A 21,447-nucleotide genomic window follows, 5' to 3' on the forward strand; every position below is an offset into this window, starting at 1 on the left:
ACAGGTACAAACAATACATACACTTAAGGACATTTTGTAACCCGCAGCGATGTGTTCACTATTACTACGATTAGATTTTAGACGAGTCGGAAGAATCTGGAGCCCAACGTTGCCAGTGGCAGCTAAGATCGCTGTCACAATGTCACAGCTTCTAATACTTAAGCACCACACTAAGGTATGGAATAAGCCTTTTGAACCCCCCAAGAGGCTGCGAGGCTATTTTTATTCTAGGGAGGTGATTGCAATCATAGATAACAGCTGAAAACACACACACACACACACACACACAGTTGTGTGTGTGTGTGTGTGTGTGTGTCCAGAAATGCAGCTGTGAGAATGAATGCTTCTACTGTGGAAGTTGAGCGTCGCTACTCTCTTAATATTCACACCACTTCCAGGTCGCTTTACTGACAAAATTTGACAACCTCAAACGGAGCCGGGGACAACCGGAACGCGGTATGCATTCTGTTATTGTGACTTCAAATCAATCACGTTTATTACAAGTCAGCCCGTGTTAAAATGTCTCACTGCTGCGAGGAGACACCGAAACGCTCTTTTAATTGCTTTTATTCCTCCGTCTGCACACCGCAGACGGCGGGTCGACGGCTTTAGATGGACTCGCGCATGCACGCGAGCGTTTTAGGAGGAGGAGGCCTCTGGCGGTGCGGAAACAGCGAGGAGAGAAAGAGCTTGGCGACGTAACGTGAATTTCAAAAGGAGCGTGACCCTCATCACTTTCCTGTCAGCGCGGGACAAGACAACTAGTGTTCGCCGCGTGTGCTCGTGCGCGTGTGTGTATTAAGGGAAAGAGAGCTGAGTGGTCAGAATCTCTTCTCTCCATGATTGACCTAATACCGTTTCATTTCCCGCTTCACTTTCTCCCATCCCTCCCGCCACAGCTTCTCTCTTCTCTTTACTCCCGTGTTTTATTTCCCTGGTTTACCGACTACAACATGTCTCCTCTTCGCTTCCCCGAGTCACCTTCCGCTCATTCCTACTTATCTGTCCGTTCAACTGCGACAGGAACCATCGCCGGTTCAGTCTAATTAGTGGCCGGAGCTATAAGCGTCGACTCAGCGAACTACAACTAATTGCTGGCATGCTAATGACTTACCGCATGGGTAGCTGAGCACCTGAATGTCATCTATAACGATGAAGCCGGTTTTCCTGTCCGATATCTCCGCTTCAAATATGACCTGTGGATAGAGGGGGGGGAAAATGTCAGGCTCAAAACTTCATACCGATGAGGATTGAAAGGAGGAGCTCCTCAAGTGTGTTGACAAAGCATGACAATTAAACTGGAATCAAAATGGTAGTGTAAGTGCAGTAAGAGCACTACAATGAAGAAAGTAGCAGTTACTATTATTTCTAATAGATTAAACTAAGGCGAGGTGGAAAAAAAGTCGACCAAATCGGGTCTGTTCACTCAGCACTGTTGATAACTTCAAATAATGTCTTGTTTTTGAATAAAGGGATGGAAATTTTAAAAAAAAGTCGTTAATGGACAAAATATACAACAGATTAATCTGTTAAAATATTCATAACAGCCCTTCTTTAGCTATTAAGATTACAAGTCTTTTGCTCTTTACACATCAAAGATTCAAAGTATGGTAAAAAGTTGCTACAAGATGAAACTGGTGAAACCCCCTAAGGAGGTATAGATAACAATAAGACTACCTATCTGCTGTCTGGATTCATATATTCAGTCTAATAACAACCCAAGATTAATGTTCCTTCCTGTTGAACCACAGTAATCTCCTTGGGTACACATAAAATGCCTGAGAGATAAATTATATATATATATAAAAAAAAAAAAACTCAAAGAAGCCATCGTGGTAAGGGTGGAGAATAAAATCTAGTATATACTGTATATGTGCTTCTCATTTCAGACGCATCCATGTCTCATTACCTTTTCCCATTTCATCGCATTCTCACGGTTTATTGTTTTCCCCAATCTACATCCATGTGACTGTGAGGCCAATGCGACCTCCAATTTGACACGTATGATGGCACTGAAACGGACTTTAATAAATGTAGTCAAGTACCGGTTGGTTATACTGCCATCTTTGGGTGTACGTTTCAATAATAATTTCTCCTTTTCTCATAGTGTTTAGGAGCACAGTGTTGAATACACAAGAGAGGATTGTGATCAGATAGAGAGCAAGAACGGACCAGTTGCTATCATTCATCACCCACGAGATCGACCGTGAACTATTTGCCCGTGACATGTTCCTTGCTCCCCTGCCAATCTAGCCGATCCTTCTTCACTTAGCTCATATATATATATGTGTGTGTGTGTGTGTGTGTGTGTGTGTGTGTTCAGCTCATAATCATTAAACGCAATTGAAGAATATTCCGAATGATTCAAAATTTTTAATCTAGACTTTCAGTCTTCACCAGCATAGCAGAAAGAATTTTAGATAAAAACAAATATGAATACTACCGCTGAGTGGGCATGTACCTCAGCGCCCGGCCTCATTATCATGCAAGCTTAAATGCCATCAGAAGCGTGTTTGAACATGAGAGCAAAACGCCATAACCTCGACCCAAAGAAGCTTTTTCATACCCACTTTCGTAGGCCCTCAGCAAACAAAAAATGATTCCGTTCAATTATAACATGTTGACACATGGGAGGGGTGGCGGGGGATAGGCACCAGATGGGTCATTTGGAAGATTCTACCACCCTTCGCTTTACAGTAACGTGATTGGGTCCCAAGGCGACGTGTATTAATCAGGAAGTGCGTGCGTGTCCTGACACTATCACTCATCTGTCACACGCATATCAGCAACACCCAACATTTTAGACATGCACAGACCGTACCGACTGTCGTGTCTAAAATTGCTTAAAAAAAAAAGAGAGATATGCATTTAAAAGTGGGTGCAATTACCATTGTGTGATTATAGTTTCATCATCATCAAAAAAAAAAATACTGGCTAAAGCAGCCATGTCCCTCTTTTTGACCCAAATGCAAGTGCGCGTACATGCACGCAGTCGCCCCCATGGCTTTTCACTACGTATTCCTTGCCTGATCGTCACCTCCTGAGCCTCAGTCAACACAAATAAATCAGTATCCTGCCTCACAGCATGAGTTGTTTGTTTTTCAAGCTGTGTGTGGTGTCGGTATGCGCATCTGAACACTAAACACATAAGTATATTTGATGATTAACCAATCGGGCTTTCATTAAGATCATTAATTACCGGTTCCAAATATGAGTTTCGCTATATTTGGACATTATACAAGTTGATTTATAATTGGAGAGGGTTTGAAATATGCCTCAAATTGGAATTCTCTCCTGCTATTCAAATCGAGCAATATCAGCTCTTCAGTTACCCTGCTCGAAAAAATTCCCATGCATCAAAATCAAAAGAGTGAAAGCCATGCAGGCTAGGTGTGCCGGAGCTTTTGCTCACTGTCAGCAAACGCAGCTGTTAGCGGTTAAAGGAGGTGGGAATTCACCTGGTATTCATTGGGCCAAAAAGTAGAGACGGCCAGTTCGGCCTTCAGCCAGTCTTTCCCTGAAAAGAAAAACAAGTCAACAGAGGTCAAGCGTCACCCCGGTGTAAGAAAAGGTAACCGCATGAGATCTTTATTTTGGTGGAGGTGTTACCAGTGTATGTTGTTACATTCCATATGGGATTGGCCAGAGGACCCTTGTTAACCTGCAGACATAAGAATGCTAAATAGTTTCAAAGCCAACATTTGCATGTTTACATGAAGTATTGTTTTACACTACAAATAGGTCAACAGACAAATAAAACACTGCCATCTACTGGTGACTGTGCATCAGTAAAGTTTTTTCCCCAACACTGTAATTCACAGTGGAGTTGCATCAAACGCTTTCTGTCCCATCCGCTTTGAAAAACGTGATTGAGAAATATACTTGTCAATGGCACTGAAAGAGTTAAGTCCGTACCTTCACTAGGACATTGAGTGTACCAGGACTGGAGCCGTCAGCGCTGGTGAGTTGATAGTTGAAGTCAATGCAGTGAGTGTCATTCTCTTTCATCACCGGGAGCTGAAATCGGGCCTTCTCGCCAACTTCATACTGAGACACGTCCACGTACATGTAAGAACCTGGACAAAGCGAAACATCAAAACATCAAGGTTTGAGCCATTGCAGTATCTGTTTCATCAGTTACCGGTCCAAAGAAGCACTTCTCAATCGGGGGTACGGGTACCATGAGGCGTACATCAGCAAATTTAATTGAATGCTTTTTAACGCCGTGGCAGAAACTTTGCAAAATAAGAGCAAATAAACTGGAACATGAAGAAAGATATTGCTAAATTGTGTGACAGTTGCTCTTTGGCAAATGAGAACAACTATTGAAAATGACATAATAATTTGTGAAAATGTCAGAGGACACAAGTCAGAAATAAAACAGAAAACATTTGATTGGAGTTACTGAATAAAATATGCCTAAAGATACCATAACTAATCTAATTCCAAAGCTGGTTAGGGCAGAGGTGTCCAACTCGTTTTAGCTTGCATAGAGGAAAATCTATTCCCAAAATCATGGTATACATTTATATAACTTTAAAACAAAACTTCAGATTTATTATTATTTTTTTAATACTGTCCAAAACAGTATTAAATTATATAATCAAAACACATCAAAAATTATTATTAATTATAAAACATTTCAAGTTTTTCACTTATTGAGTGATAGAACTATAATACTATAGCTCATGTTTATACTTTATATTACAAAATCATTTAAACAGGAGTTTAGAACATTCAGCTATAGCTCATTCTAATTCATTTATAAGGAATAATAGCAATCCCTATTTTTTCTATTTTTTGACCCACTAAACAAATATATATGCTTTGTGAAACTTGTGATAAACTTGGCATCTACAGTCGAAAAACATGTATGTAGTGATGACCCAAATGATCCAGTTTGATAATCAGCTTAGAACTCAACAGATGTTGAAATGAAATGCGATGAAATGTGACACTAATCTCCCGTTTGGACTCATTGCGTAGTGTACGTAACAGGCCGAAATGCAAAACAATATAAGCGATACATTTCGTAGAATACGCAGGCATTTTATACGTTTTACTAATACTGAATACAGGACGATGCTTTCAGCAGTCACGCGATACCATATCAAGCATACTACATATGCTCCAATTGTGCAAACACAATGCTTCATTGAAGGCATCTAATTCTATTTGCCGGTTGGAAAACGCACAATATGAATGGCGCAATAGGTTATAGGACAGTAATGATTTTCTATCATTGTTCGGAAAATCTACTGAGAGGAAATTGTTCTCCGCAAGAATAAGGAGTCAAACCAGCACATTTTCAATTGGACTACAATAAAACGTCTGCATTGCATCGCCCACGTGCAATATACGTCAATCATCTGCGCATCTCGTTTCATCTCTCCTGTGTACGCACACGCTGTCCGTCATGGTTTTTTTGTTTTGTTTTTTTTAACAAATAATCCTACTTGTGTATGAAAACCATCAGCGGGAAGCGGGATGACTTCATCCGAGCTGGACGGTATCCACGTGGACCAGAAAGAGACCTCTCAGAAACACTCTAATATTAGCCTCTCTCGCACAAACACGCAATAGGTGTCACTACTGTTCCTTCTGGTATCAAACTGATACTTAAGACAGTGACACGAAGTGGGTTGAAGATGCCAAGAGTGTGCTAGCTAAAAATACATGTATCAGTCACAGCCCTAGATATGTCACAACACATGCCATGGCAAGACATCATTCATTTAATCATATCACTGTTTGGTAAAATTAAATGATTGCAACTTTTTTTGCAGGTAAATACGTGTGTTTTGATGAAGCCTAGAAAGAGCACAACTGTAGGGGTGTCAGTAGAAGATCAATTGCAAGAAGTCAATTAAAGTTGCAGTTAAAGTGGTTTTTTTTAACCACATTGATGCAAATTTTATTTTTTAACTTTTTGTTTTCTGTATTTTAGGGCAATGAAAAATGGAAAAGGAAAATGGAAGAATGTGTGTGAGTTGTCAGCTCGATGGGGGAAGAAAAAAAAATGCCCTGAGCCATATGAAGTTTTTCAAGTTTAGCCTACCACATCAGTGCAAAGCACCCAGCTGCGACTGCAGCCACAGCTAATAATCACAACAGAAACGCTAATTGGCAAGCATTAGCAAAGCTTTCTGCCAAAGTAAACACGAGAACACCCTATTTTGTAATTATATGTTGACTGACAACTGTGGTTGTGGTATTTATTTTTTAAATCTGTCACAATGTATCAGAATAAAAAAATGGCTGAGGGTTTTCTTGAGGAGAGAGATTAGATCCATTCGTTACATATCCTGATACATGATTTTTAAATCTCTTGTCAACTCAACAAATAGTATTAAGTAATGCATCAATTGCATCAGAACAGAACAGAAAGGTCCGCAAAACAAAACGGGCCCTGACAGGAAAGGCTCCCTGCCCTGCTGTGTAACAACAATGCACTTTATCATTAGCAAATCCGTGACACAAACCCTCAACAAAATGAAACTAAAAGAACAAACAACGCGGCGCCGGAAATCTGCCAGTTTCTTAGATGACTGCTGTCTTTGAACCGCCAATGTCGAAAACGGACACTAATGAAATGACGACACAACGTACCAAGGCTAAAAATACCCCGGAGACAGACTTAAGACCTAGATATGTCACATCACAGCAGCAACAGCGGAGTTAAGACGGAAGACGCCTTCCTTCAACATAACAATAATACTCCTGTTGGTAAAAGTTCTGTTTTATTTGATGCGCCTGTTCGGATTGGATTCCGAACGCCAAGCAATCTCTAGCCTTAAAATAGAGCAATTTTATCAAAAGCTAGACATCGTTTAAAGTTAAGCTGTTCATTATATGCTACAAGTCTGCCAGAACTCGTAGGTCAAATGTGCAATGCGTTCATGTAGAAATATGGCACTTCCAAAAATATTTACCATGGAACATCCTTCAATAAAGAAATAACTAGCTTTATAGCAATTATAATCCTATTCCCCCCGCCCACAGATGACAGAACAAGACGTGACGAGAAGCCAAATAGGTTTAAAGCTGACACCCGTGAGTCGAGAATATCTACTTTGGTCCGGTGAGTCATGCAGTCGCAGTCCGCGAATGTTTGATTGGCACGGTGCGCATGATGGCAACCGACGAATGGCCTCGAACCCCGCCATGGCGGCGTGCGCCAACGCCAACCCCCGCGCAAAAACATGGACGGGTTTCGATTGCAAAAACTGCCAAAACGCTGTTTATTGTTGCCGCGAGCATCAAAAGACAAATCGGTGAGGGATTTAAAAGATCAAGAGTATTAAATACCGACTGAACTATTTAAATATTCATTTTTGTCCATTTCTTGTCTTTGTGACTGTGTCTTTTTAACAATCACACAATCTTGGGTTGATCAAAAAAAATCTGTATACTGCAGCACTGCAATGAACTTATTTGAATAATCGATCTACCTGTTGATTAATGACACAAATATTTAACTGTTAAAACAACACGACCGATCAATCGATGGGCCGGATTCAAATTAAAAAAAAAGGGGCAAATTTAATTTCCAGAGAATGATTCAAAACAAGACATTTTCTTAAATTGATAGAACGGAAAACTAATGCAACCTTTTTTTATGATATGATTAATGGTTTGGTCCATAACATCAACAAATAGGCTAAACTATTGACAGTAGTTTTCCAAAGTGAAACCCTTGCGCATTCATCTAAAAAAAAAAAAAAAAAAAAAAAAAAAAAAAAAAAAAAAAAAGACTACCCTTGCATTGTACCATTGTGGTACTTGCTTTTAAGGGCAGTATAACTAACATTTGAAAAATGCGACACATGTAAATGTACCATTTAGAAACATTAAAAAAAAAAATCTGTATATTGCAGCATTGCAACATGATTTTAATTGACCCAATTCATTTTAATTACTTCAATCTGCCAATCATTTTGTCAATTACTTGATCATCCAGATTAAAAAAAAGGCAGGGCAGGAAAAAAAGTAAAAATATTACTGGTTTGGTCCATCAATTAAAACAAAAAGGTTAAAAATATTAATAGCAGCTTTCCAAATTTAAAAGAAGCATGAAACTCACTTTGCTTCCATAATTCCGACTAACTGATGAGAGGCTGAAATTCTGAAGGTTGGGACATTTTTAGATCTGCATGATAAATCGAATCTTCAAACGTTCACACAGTTCAAGGCTTTGTGATTATCTTTTAAAACCATTTCTTTAAAAGAGATCATTTAATTTCATAAGCACTTGCATCTTTTTCCCGCGTTATATCCACCGGACTGCTCTGACATGCTTGCGTGGGCATATTTTTCGACAAGTCTGAGCCGAAGCTATTTTATTATGTCATCGTAGGCCTGCGCATTTGAATACAGTGGAGGCCTCTGGCGCTTTCTCTCATGTCATTCGACTTTGTTTTTCTTTGGCCTAAAACGGGCTTTAAAAGTTTAATAGGTTTGAGAATTGTGTTTCGCTGATGAAAAATGCAGAGCGGTTTAAAATGATCATCCTATACAAATTATTACTGCCTGTGAGGGAATAGGGATATAATGTGTCTGCCCTCCACATAAGATGAACATCAAATGTAACCATACATGCAGGTGAGGATCTGCAGCAAGCAATATCTCCACCCATTAACCTTGTCTGTCATCGCCATGATCCTTCAAGTAACTTCTTGAATTCCTGGAATGACATGTGCGCTCTCGGGCTCAGCAATTAACCTCTTCCAGTTTGCCACACGGCAGTCACACCACAGGGCATGCTTCATTTCTACAAGCATGTCCCGAAATACTCAAAAAAAGAAAAAAGTCTGGCTCCTACTCAACATGGCGTGCATGTTTTTAGTTATGAGATGTTACTTTTTATAGTGTAAAGTAGGCAACCTTCCCTGTTCCCCTTGTTTGATTAATGACCTCCTGTTCTTAATTAGACCCTCAACCCTGCGGCAGAAATAAATTAATTCCCCCCTCATCATCACCATCGTGAAAAAAAAAGGAAAAAAAAAACAACAGATTACGGAGGGGAAAGGAAGGGTGTGAGTTTAAGTGTGTTTTAATTGCTTTACTAGTTGTGAGGCTAGCACGAAATACAACCGCTAATGGGCCTTGCATTTCCTTAAAGCAGAAGCTTTTCATTCGGACAGTTCAACTTCATTTGATGGACTGCAAACTCGTTAATGAATTTGCGAAACCTTTCTGTGTTTTCAGTCGTGCACTCCAAAAAATAGAGAGAAAAAAAAAAGAACTATTTGGACAGTCATATAAAATGACCGATGGGGTGAATCTGACTCAAATCTTTTGGGTTGTTTAGTGCAAAACGGCATGAAAGAAATTGGGTCATTTTGAATGAAATAAAGTTAAAAAAAAAAATAGCGGTTTTGGTAATGAATGACCATCATAAAATTGTGTACAACTCCAAAAATTGTGCTGAAAGGTGAGCCAAATTGACCTAACAGGGCGATCGGCCCATTTTTCACCCAAATTGGTATATTTTGACCCACCTTTTTTCATAAGAATATGTGGTCTTGTCATTTATATTATATTAAAATTGAGTCTCCGGTGTTTATTTCTTAATACAAATTAGATATCAAGCTAAGTTAGTGTTTTGACTGTCTGGCTGGAGCATGTGAGGGTTTTATTTTGCTTCAAGCTTCATGTCAAAAACATGCATCTTAGGTTTACTCAAGACTCAAATCCAATTGTATGGTTATGATTCCCGAGGTAGCCGTCTGCAAAACGGATTCAAGGAAGTATTCTTTAGAAGTGTCATTAATTGGCAGTGAAAGAGTTAACAAAATGAGTCTCACCTTTGGGCAGGTACGGTGATATATATGGCACTTCTTGGGTGTTGATGTGGGTCCAATCAAAGTCATCGTAGGGATCTTGTTGGTAGTCACATTTGGAGAAGCCCTCATCAAACGTGCAGCTTCCTGCATCACAGAACGTAAACATGTTTAATTGCAGAGTCAGGAAAAAAGAAAAAGAAAAAGCAACTTAAAAATGACAAAGTTTCTCATTAAAATTTTTATAGGCTTGAATTAGTATGTCGGATATTTCTGTGCGGGTCTGATGTGATTAATAAAGCACCAGGAGCAGGAGCTCCAACAGTCATCCATCAAGGTTAGACAGAATCACCGCTGACTCAACCATCAGCAGCCTTCAGCGCATCATCTGAGCCCATCACCAGCACCTTTGGCCATGCGTGTTTGAGCCGGTCGCTGCGAGGACCCTCCAAAACAGGAAGTCGATTTAACACAGAGAGACACCCGTCTGTCCCTTGTGGCCAATCAAATTGCGATGATACGTGCCTCGTACCCGCAACGCGCTGAAAGGAACGGCACGCTGATTACGAGCAGCCATCTGATTCTTTGACCTCGCAGCCTTGCGTGGTTTGTGTTAATAACATGGCTGCCGGGCGTACAGCAAAGAAAAGCCAAGTAGCATCTGATACTAGTCTAATTGTTAGAGGGGACAAAGATAAGATGCCTTTGCGATTTACTGGTCAAGCGAGCAATGTGCTGCCTGTCAAGCCACTCTATCGTAGTCAAAGCCAATCGTTGTGAGGAACTTAGCCAATCCTTCAAAATAAACTTATGAAACACTTTTATTTTGAAGTTCCGCCCGGAAGCATGGTCACGACAAGCAACTTGCTGATCTTCGGTTCCCAGAGCCAGCAGGCTGTGACCAACACAATGCTGTTCTGAAGTCATGTCCACATGGTGTTGTTCTGAAATAACTTCAAATTGTCAATTCAGGACACTAAAAAAACCACACACACACACACACACAAAAAAAAAAAAATCAAGCTACCCTTGATGCAACTAATAGCTTTAGCTAGAAAAAAAATGCATCAGGCAACATTTCACATAACCGCTATCTGATATTCACTGCTTGTTCACCTTTCTCTTATTTGGCGTGCATTTTCTTACATTTCTATTCTAAAGGCTCCAAGTGTCCCACTCAAACCATGTCACAGTCTGTCGCCTCGTTGTCAGGTAGCTCGCCAAAGTAGGACCCTTTTGAGGGTAAAACTCCGCCTTACGACAACAAGAGGAAGATTAAAGCCCATGTTTCTTCCTTTCAAGTCCGTGCATATTGCACTAGAGTTCATTCGTTGCGTAACAAAGATTCTAAACCAGCGGTGCTCAAATTGAGGGACGCTAAGGCAATTTGTGAGATTTGAAAAGGGTTTCTGCAAGTATCAGCAAATCTAATACCGGGCCAGGAAGAGTATATTTATCCTTTCAAATGAAGAGCAAATTAATTGAAACACTTGGCAGAAAAAAAATATTTCAAAACCCTAGTGGAAGTCTTATGAATGTATCCAAGCCATGATGACACAACAGCTAGAACTTCCAGCACTGTATTCCGTTAGCGCCAGGGCTACCTGTGTCCTACAGCGGGCCGCATGATGAAGAGCATAACGACAGGCCTCGCGATGCCCCACTGATCTGAGCGGGCGCTCCAGTGGGAGACCAAGAGGAGACAGCCGCAGCCGCAGGAGAAAGACGTTAACGTCAAACTAAGTGACTGTTTTCGGCTGCTGGCTGTATAGCTGGCTGTGACTCACGGCTTGGGAGAAGCGTTGGATCACATTCCTCTTGGCGTTCTTCGGAAAAACCAGCCCCGCTCCGTGCATTTCAGTCCAGTTCCGTTCGGTTTTGTTAAGTCTTTGTCACAACGAGTTAGCTCGTGGAGATTCCGCTTTGTGCAGGGGGCACGGAGTCCGCCACTGACAACACACATTTTTCTGTTTAGAACTAAGTGGGAACCTAATTCTGCTGATGTTGAAATGTGAGTGGGGGGAAAGTGTGCGTGGCGCTCCGTGACTTTTTGTCCCCCGCCGCTTGTGTGTCCGTTTACATGTTGCTGTCTGGTCGTGTTGCGCATGAGTAGAAACAGCAAAGTGTGCATTTTATGCTTTGTAAAAACAGTGACAGCAAGGCCTTATATAGAGTAGAATCTACTGGAATTCAAAAGTACTGTCAGAGAGGTATTTGCAGTGCATTTGGAAGTATTCACAATCATCTCATATTTTGCTATTGTATGGTTTCAATCGGACTCAAGTTTTGGCCTCTTAAGAGCATTTAGACGGAGTTGAACAGTCACCGGCAAATTTTTGACTTGAAGGTGGGAAATGCTTCTAAAATTTGACAAAAAGGAGCAGCTATAAGAGATAAAAATGTGGGATATCTAGAAAATGTGCTTTAATTTAAATAGAAAAATAACAAAAGCATTAAAACACTGTTATTCAAGTCCCATGTATTTAACTATTTATTGAAATGACTCTTCCAATAACTCTAAAAATTAAATGAATTGCTGACAGTTCCACTATCCTTCAGAAAATGAACATTTTTTCTTCTTCTTATTGATAATTTCCTCACGTTTCAGGGGGCAGGATCAAAAATCTTAACGTGCCGCACATGGCCATCATTTTGCTCCTGGCTGGTCTAAGGTCAGGAGTGTTATGTACCGGGTTTTCCTCCAGGATGTCTCTGTACCGCGCTAGACTTGTTTAAAAGCTGCAACGAATGATAAATGTGATGAATCGGTTAATCTGTCACTTATATTTATGATAATGGAAATTGGGATATTTATTGCCAAGAGGCTATAATCGGAAAGACTTGGACAATATTAGTGTTCGGACAGTTGATTGATAATCAAAATTAGGGATGGGAACGTAATATCTTGCTGATCCTAGTATCGGCGACTCGAAGCAGTTTTACGATCGTGAACCATACATAAAAAATGGGACGAATAGAAATTTGACAATAATTTCATGAAATTTTAAGTCAAATTCTACATTAGAATAGGCAGGTCTTCCTTTGAAAAACTAGCATTTTCCGGTAGGGAAATTTTGTGTATCAAAAGCACTAGTATTGGTACTCGTTATGAACAGTTACTCAAGCGATGAGTTATCTTCCTGGTTTTAATCTGAAAAAAGTGATAACAAAAAAATCCCTATCAAAAATAATGATTAAATAATTTGATGATTATTTAGTTGTTAATTGTTGCACCATTCATTTCTAGCCATCAATTCAGTTTCCTGGTTCCTCCCATGAAAAAAATCCCCACAAAGCCACGCTGCCACCCGCATGCCTGCGTTCACGGATGGTACGGCCATGTAATGAGCGTTGCTTAGTTTCCTCCAAACACAACATCTGGCATTCATGTAGACAATCTTTGGCACATCAAATCAGATCATTCAAGTCTCTCGCGCTCTCTTCGGGTGCCTTTGGCAAACGCCGGGTGAGATACCAGAGTTGAAGTGTTGAAGCTCTATCAGAGTGACCAGCAGGGTCTTTGTCACCTCAGATGAGTGGCGAATTCCAGCAGGAGTCTTCTGGATGATGGATGCCGCTGAGCTCATTGGGACCGTCAAAGAATCAATTTATTTTGCACTCTTCCTCATGGATTATTGTTTGTCGAAATTTGAGGGGAGGCATGTTTCGTTTTCCATTTTTGAATAACTAACCGAAAATTTGGGAGAAAAAAAGAAACGCTGAGAATGCATTCCAAATGCACTTTGTATGATTTTTGTCCTTTACGGCAGCGGCCCTCAAATGTTGATACAAACGAGGTTAAGGGATACGTGGAGGTATATCAGCGGGTGTGGGTTTATAACAGGGTTTCAGCAGGTATCAGTGAATCTAATGCAATGAGTTTTTTTTTTTTAATGCGCTTAAAAATATATTGCACATACATATGTTGGACGTTGGTGACAGGAAGTGTACATTTTTCTTTTCAAAGTAAGATAAAATGGATTGGAACATGAAACAACTATGCTGCAGCCAATTTTGTGGACTGCAAATTACAATCACCGGCCCTCTCAAATATATTTATCGTTGCCGAATTGTTTTGCACGATGTAAAATACGCCGAGATACAACTACAAATGTAGTAGTAACTACTACGGCATTTTGTTTTAATGCATCCATTCAAAAGTTCTGTGCACTGGTTAGGAAAATACTCTGTAGTGCTAACCCTAACCCTAACCCATCATTGAAAAAAAGTTGAAAACCACTATTCTATATAATGTAACTACTACGGTCGTGGCGATGTAGAAAAATACTGAAATCCAGAGGGGTTTTTTTTTGTTTTTTTTAACCTAATCTTAATCTTATGCAACTAAATACAATGAACATCAACTCAGCAAGATATAGTTGTACACTCCACGACAAAGGCAGATAATAGTAGGATCAAGTTATAGGATTACTTGTAGTACTATATGAGAAGGGTGTGCATATCAATAGTGTGCTTTAAGCGTTTCGAATTGGAATACAAGCGGGTAAAGCGAAGCGCCAGATGGCAGAGGATCGACAAGGTAAATTCCCACCACCTTAAACGTTACAAGCGGGGGCTCATTATGTTCCCCATGTAGATGTTAACCTTGTCTGCCATTGGATGGTTTGAAATCTTTGAAATCGTTTGAACGAAACAATGAATGGCATTTATTGTACATTATGTAAATCTGAAGCGTACGTAAGCAAAATGAAATAGCGAACAGGTTGTAACAAACTCCAAAGTATAAGCACAAGCTTGTATCCAGATGGGTCATTATGCCCCTCGCCTGTTACTCCTTTCACAAGGACGCCGAGCGCGAGAAAACGACTGAATGCTAATCACTTCCTAATCAGCTTCTGTGATTGGCTGCTGAGCTAATGAAATAACGGCGACTCATTTGCATAATAAAATAATTAGAGAAATTTGATAACGGCTCAAGGGCAGCGGGGGCAATACACACACACACACACACACACACACACACACGCACCGTTATAAAGGACGGATGCAGGGTTCAATGGCAGCAGGCGCATTTGTCCCTGTCACTCAAAATGATTTTGCGGTTATTTGTAAATGACCCCGAAGTCGGAAAGGCCAGACGGCCAATCGCGAGCGTTTTCTGTTCACGGAGCGCGGTTGGAGCTTGGTTACCACACGGGAGCATGCAACAAAGCGTGTCAACCATGTTAATAGCTCATAATTAGCTTGGATCAGGCTTATGAGGCAGCAAACTATAAGGTTTAGATGAGCTCATTAGTTTGCTAAATATGACTAAATAAGAACATGAATAAGTATGTGTGGCAGTACGTTTTTTTTTGGTTTTTTTTTTACCATCACCTGTTTCCTGAGTTTTATCGTCATGTGTACGTAAGCAGAGTCCTAAGCAAATGTTTTCTTTGATTGCAAGTGGCAAAATGGCCGACCCCTGGAATGAATAATAACGGGTGGATTTCAAAGAATTCAAAGGATTCATCGATCATTATTTTTGATAATCGATTAATCGTTGTGGTAGCTTCTATTTTGAAAATCGCTCATCGACTGTCGTAATTTGCCTAGCAGTGAATGAAGTCATTGCTCAGTTCCGCAAAATATGTTGACCGCATGTCTTGAGAGACAATATTACGCTTTTTATTTGTAGTCATGAGATTCATGTAAAATCAGGTCAAAAATGCTTTACTTTATGAATAATACTCTATACTTTACAAGTAATGTATTTTCTGGACTATAGGTCATCGTTTTTGGTTTTTTTCCAATCATTTGGCTTTATTATGCCTTTTCGGCTGGTGAGACTTACTGTGGAGTGACGAAAAAACTGGAAAATTTGCTATATGCAGGAAATAAACAAGCTATTAAAATAAGAGAAATTGCCACATCTTGTTATCAAATTGGCAAACGTACGAAAAGATTCTTAAGAATTACCCATTTTATTGCTTATTTCCTGACATGTTATGAAAATGTCATGTTTTTGAACCATGGTATGAAAATAAGTGTTTAAAAAAAAAAAAATTGGCAGATTGATCGATAATGAAAACAATTGTAGTAGCATTTGTAAATACACATTTTCCGGTTGACCTCCCTTATAAGGATGAAATTTTCCAAAATTTACACACAAATGTGAGGGAAAAACAACTCAATTTTACTTATGAAAATGAAATTTCGAAGGCACGTCTATCACAACTAGATAAAACATCTTCCGAGTCAATCTTAACAGTTTGGTGAGATTTGAACTGCTAAATTGCTAAGGCAGCCGTTGCATGTTTGTGAAAGTCAAAAGTAAAACCAAAGTTGAATACTACACACAATTGTAACATGCCCACAACATTCATAGGCACCCGCCACTGGTTGATATATGTGAAATAAATCAACTCCCGGTGCTATAATCACATCAAATCCTCTGTCCGGCACACCTAAATTTGCTTGTCCCAACAGGTGTAAAAGGTGTGGGCCCCGTTTATTTGCCCCGTGTGTCACTGCCAAAAAGGCGGAGCTCACGCATTTATCATTTGTTTATTTTGATTTCTGCTACCCAAATCAGAAAAATAAAAGCTGCGGTCATCCAATCAAGCATAAAAAAAATAATTTGCCGTACCGCTCAAGAGCTGCAAATGATGAGACACTGGACCATTACGTAAAATGTTCTTAAGTATTCAATGTCACATCACTTGAAAAAGACCGCTTGTAAAGTTACACTTAATCCTTTTTGAATTTAGAGACACTTGAAGAGTGCGTCTAAAGCGCAAGCTGTAAAACTTAAAAGTTTGAAACTCGTAAGAGCTTTTTGAGAACATTCATTTCTTCTCCTCATTTACCCTCAGTGAAAACAACACATGTCATGGGCATAGCTTATTTCAAATGTATTAACTTAAAAGAAAAGAATTTAGAGCAGAACATCCGGTTTAAAATGACTACATTTTCCTTTTGATAAAACTGGAGGTCAAAGACAGCTTGCGAGTCAATATATGAAAATATAAAATGAGAAGAAGCGTTATATTTTATAAACTGGTTCATCTGATGATGATTTTGTCAATCCATGGATTATGATCATTTTGAATTGAACAAGGTTTGAAAATTGCTTAATCAATTATCAAAAATTATTATCATTTATAGGATCATCTTTTAATTGTTAATTACCGTAAATTCCGCACTATAAGGCGCACCGGATTATAAGGCGCACCCTCAATTAATGACATATGTTAAAACTTTTTCAATCACAACATAGTAATACTCAAAGTAATAACAATAATAACTCAAATAATAACTCTAAACTCTCAATAGGATAATAACTCAGCGTCTTGTTCAACTGTAAACGCACAAAAGAAACAGGAAAGCTTACTTTATCACTTCATTCCCCATCTACGAATCCCAATCTCAATATTGATTCATATATAAGGCGCACCTGATTATAAGATGCACCATCAACTTTAAAAAAAAATAAGGCTTTTAGGTGCGCCTTATCGTGCGGAAAATACGGTAAATGTTGCAGCTCCAATGGGAATATATATATTTTTTTTAAATAAGCCAAGATTTAAATAAAAAAATACCCCACACGTTTTCTACGGCAGTGGCAAGCGGGTAAAATGGTCTGTGACTGAATAGCCCATTTTCAGTTTGATCGCCCCAACCGGTATTGACAAAAGAAAGTTAATGATCAGCGCCCTAAAAAATGAGACATTCCTGACTACTGTTTGACATCAAGGAAACCCCGCAAAAGTGTTGACAGCAAAGGCCACCAATAAAGTTTTATCTTCTCATTTGCTCGTCATCTTTGCTTTTGTGTTCTGTACCCTTGTGTGAGAATAGGTGAAATTAACCTGAAATGATACAAGGTGACATCAGAGGCCGACGCACACTCCCACAAACACGCGCGCTCCTCGCTCGCTCTCCTGTCACGCTTCAGTGGCCCTTGCAGTGCCATCAAAGCCAGGACCCTCCCCTCACCTCCCAGACACACACACCTCGCCTGTTAACCACACAGCCGACATACACACGACTAGAAACACACAGAAACACACACATGAACACACTCCGAGCCGTACTTTAATTGGAAATGCTGAAGGCAGAAGAATTTCTCCTTCATCTCACAATACTGTAATTGAATCTCCAACGTGTGTGCTCACAAGTGTATGCGCGTGTGTATTCTGCTGAATCAGGACTTTTCATTGAATGTAAAAAGAGCAAATGTGTGTTTTTTTCATTTCTGTCCTTCCGCCCCCGACCATCCTCCTCCTCGTCCTGCTCCTTCCTCTCTAGGAGGTTCGAGCAATTTGCAGCTTCTCTTATCATTTTTTTCAATATGCTGATGAAAAGACGTATTTTATTTAGGACGGCGATGACCCCGTTCACCGCGTGTTGCCTTTTTCAACGTGATAGACAAGCTAGCGCTCGATCCGACAAACAAAATGCACTGAATAGTGTTATTCAATGAGGCTGCAGAGCGGCGAATGTAGGACATGTCGCAAATGCTTGATCTGCCAACAAAACAACTTCCTAATGACCTGTCATCAAAATAATTACCCACAAAGCTTAGAGGAGCTTGATGTCACAATGGCCCTTTGTCAGCAACATGCAGCTCACAACATTCAATTAAACTGGAATAAGAACTGTACCGATAAAAATCTGTCTAAATTCTTATTTTATAGCCTGCAGTACTGCATTGTTTGATGGGGCCAGTCTATTAGATTCATCTTGTATTTTCTGCGTAACTCATTCACTACCATTGACGGCTGTGGACGTCAAAAGTCGTTTGCGATCGGCTGGAAGTGAATGTTAATGAGTTTATTATGTAACGGGTACTGTACTTGTGACAGCCTGAGGATAGGTTGGCTGTATCATTGTTCAAATATATTTCAAAATTTTATTTCTTCCCATCCATTTTCAATAGCTGCTTATCCTCACTAGGCTCGCAGGCGCCTATCCCAGCCGCCTTAGGGCAGTAGGCGGCGGACACCCTCAACTGATTGCCAGCCAATCACAGGGCACATAGGGACAAACAACCAATCACAATTAAGACTGTCCAATATACCTGACATGCATGTTTTTAGAATGGGAGAGGAGTGCTCGGAGAGAATGCACGCAGGCTCGGGGAGAACATGCAAACTCCATGCAGGAACGCCGGAGCTAGCCGGATTTGAACTCGGGATTCTGAACTGTGAGGCAGACGAGATAAACCACCCTTCCACCGAGCCTCCTTTATTTCACTTCTATTACCATTCAAATATCTTCAATAGAACCCAATTTGAAGACATTTCCGGTGTTTTGGACACCGAGCAAGTACTCAAATTACTCAAGGACTCCATTCAGTCTTCTTCTAATGACGTTTTCTTCTTACTTCTGTGGCCTGTATGCTGCTAATTCCTCATGTGACAGTACATTCTGACCACTCACTGACTGCTCTCTAACATAATTATGGAATCCCTCCAAAACCTTTTACAACGATAGTTTCGGGCAATTTCATGCCCTTGTCATTCTAACGCTGTCAACAGTCAAACCTTTGTTGGCATTTACTGTATTTTACATGAAAATAAAGTAAGTCCTAGTATGTGAATGATTATGTTCAAAACAAGTCAGTAGAGAAGGTCTACGTCCGGTATCTCTTCTGAAACAGTCGCCGCACTGTGCTGCGGTTCCTCCCTTTTTATGCTGACATTTAAGTAACTTCAAACCGAGTAGATAAGATGTGGGAACCCAACTTGGAGGTGAGGATGGAAGGGTGCTTGTCAATCGCAAAAGCCACTCGGCTCTCTCGGGCTGGGAACGTTACGTCTGTCGATTCTGGGTGCATAGGAGGGCGGCAGATATTGGAAAGCACTCCAAGGCTTATCTTTACCAACCCCTCCCCCTTTGGTGTTTTCGCTAACCGAGTTCACCCTAAAGTCCAGACAGAGTCATATTTCAGTCCCTTCCCAGGCATTTTCCTCACCAGACACTTAGCCCAGTTGCCCGCATGCTATCCCTAATCGGTGTGGTTTACGCGTCGCTACTCGAAGTGCTCACTCAACAGCTCACCATAAAATACGGGAGGGCATTGTGAAATCTGACATGATGGAGTGTTGTGTCAAGCGTGACAAGGTAAACATTTGCCACCGCAGCAAAGTGAGAGCAGATGACGGCATGGCTTAGAAGACCAACCTATAAAATTCTAGGATCAGAAGCTATGTCAATGTGTGCGATTCCGAATGGGGCAGGGAGGGGGTTGATGATTAAGCCCTTTGGCAGTACTTAGCTCCGCTCTCACAACTGAGAGCACAGCTGGTAATTTAGTACCGAAATCCCCAAACGACATGTCTGAACCGGCTACTTCCCTCCTCCCTTTTACCGCACCCTTGACCTCAAAATGCTGACTGACTCAGGACCGACATTAGCTTTTTCCGTTTCAAGCAGAACGGGAACAACGTAAGAGGCAATCATTTCTTATGACTTATGTGGCTGGCATGTATCTATGCGTTGTGATCATAGCTGCAATTCATCGGTAAATAATCAGCGGCATTAGTCACACACTATGGAGGGATTTTGCACTACATCCGTATCAGTGATTGATACAATGGCGTTGCTCAATGTAGAGGCGCAACGATTTATTGACAAGCAATTTTCATTTGACCGATAACTGTTTTTATTGATTAATCGTTTCGATATTATTTTTTCCTTAAAGTGTCGGTATACTTATCTAGCTATACTCAACAGTCAAATGTATTTGACACTTGATTAAAAATAATATCACAGATGCTCAAAACTCAGGTAACAACATCATATGAGCTTGTGAACGTCACATGAACAAACCCAGAAAACTGGTGAGTCATGATTTGTCGTCATACCCGAGCCTTGCGCAAGTGGCAACATGTGTTCCTTAAAAGGTATTACTTGCATATGAAACAATATTTAATTGTGAAATTAACATTTATTTCAACGGGGACGGGTATTGGAGTGTCTGCTCTACTGTAATAGTATAATATGGAAAAAAAAATGACCCAGTAAAGGACAACAATGCCTCTAGACTAAATACGTATACTATCCTTTTGAATCATGATTATGTCAATTTGAAACAATGTAATATTCTGCACTGAGGACATTGAATTAAAAAATAATAATAAGCACACGGTTGTTTAACCAACAAAATTCCACAGATGATCAAAATCAGTTGGAGGCCGAGCTCAATGTTTGCTGATTGGGCTTTGACGCTCTCCATTTTCCACAATGCCGAAATAGCATAAAATATAGACCCCTGAGGATTGACCACGGGTTCATTTTCTGCTTTGAAATATGGACACAGAATCTGATTATAATGGAACCGCTTATCTGATTTCAGGACGCCGTGTTGATGTTTGAAACCGCACACAGTTGTGTCTGGGTTGTGTATTGTATAAAGAGCCCACTCAGCATTACTAATTTCCAGGACCTCCGTGATAAAGCGGCCATAAAATCTACTTGATCCCATCTTCTCCACGCTGGGAAACCAAACCTTTCGGATTACCAGGGGAATACGACAGATATAACGCTCCAGCCGTCGCGCAAGATTTGAATGGGCCGATCACTGAGCGGGCAGGGTGCAGTGACTCTCTTAAGCCAATTGGGCCAGAGCTGAGGTTTTGGACTGAAAAGCAGGTCTGGAATGGAGGAGATAAGCGCAGAACAAACACACATTAAATGCCAACCCACACAGACAGAAACA

At 40.3% G+C, this 21,447-nt stretch overlaps 1 protein-coding gene across 12 annotated transcripts in view; it reads right to left on the bottom strand.

Moving 5' to 3' along the window:
• Positions 1 to 21,447, bottom strand: part of ptprk (protein tyrosine phosphatase receptor type K) — a 94,240-nt gene that overhangs the window by 45,161 nt on the left and 27,632 nt on the right. For all 12 annotated transcript variants that reach the window (XM_088402990.1, XM_088402997.1, XM_088402996.1 and 9 more), the window contains 5 exons: positions 9,807 to 9,929; positions 3,916 to 4,076; positions 3,610 to 3,661; positions 3,459 to 3,517; positions 1,115 to 1,196 (listed from right to left, as the gene is read on the bottom strand). In XM_088402990.1, coding sequence (XP_088259116.1) covers positions 1,115 to 1,196; positions 3,459 to 3,517; positions 3,610 to 3,661; positions 3,916 to 4,076; positions 9,807 to 9,929 — 477 coding nt within the window. The remainder of the gene's footprint in view (positions 1 to 1,114; positions 1,197 to 3,458; positions 3,518 to 3,609; positions 3,662 to 3,915; positions 4,077 to 9,806; positions 9,930 to 21,447) is intronic.

This window comes from Hippichthys cyanospilos, chromosome 20 (genome assembly GCF_059441005.1).
Source record: "Hippichthys cyanospilos isolate Australia breed blue-spotted pipefish chromosome 20, RoL_Hcya_1.0, whole genome shotgun sequence".
Classification (NCBI taxonomy): Eukaryota; Metazoa; Chordata; class Actinopteri; order Syngnathiformes; family Syngnathidae; genus Hippichthys; species Hippichthys cyanospilos.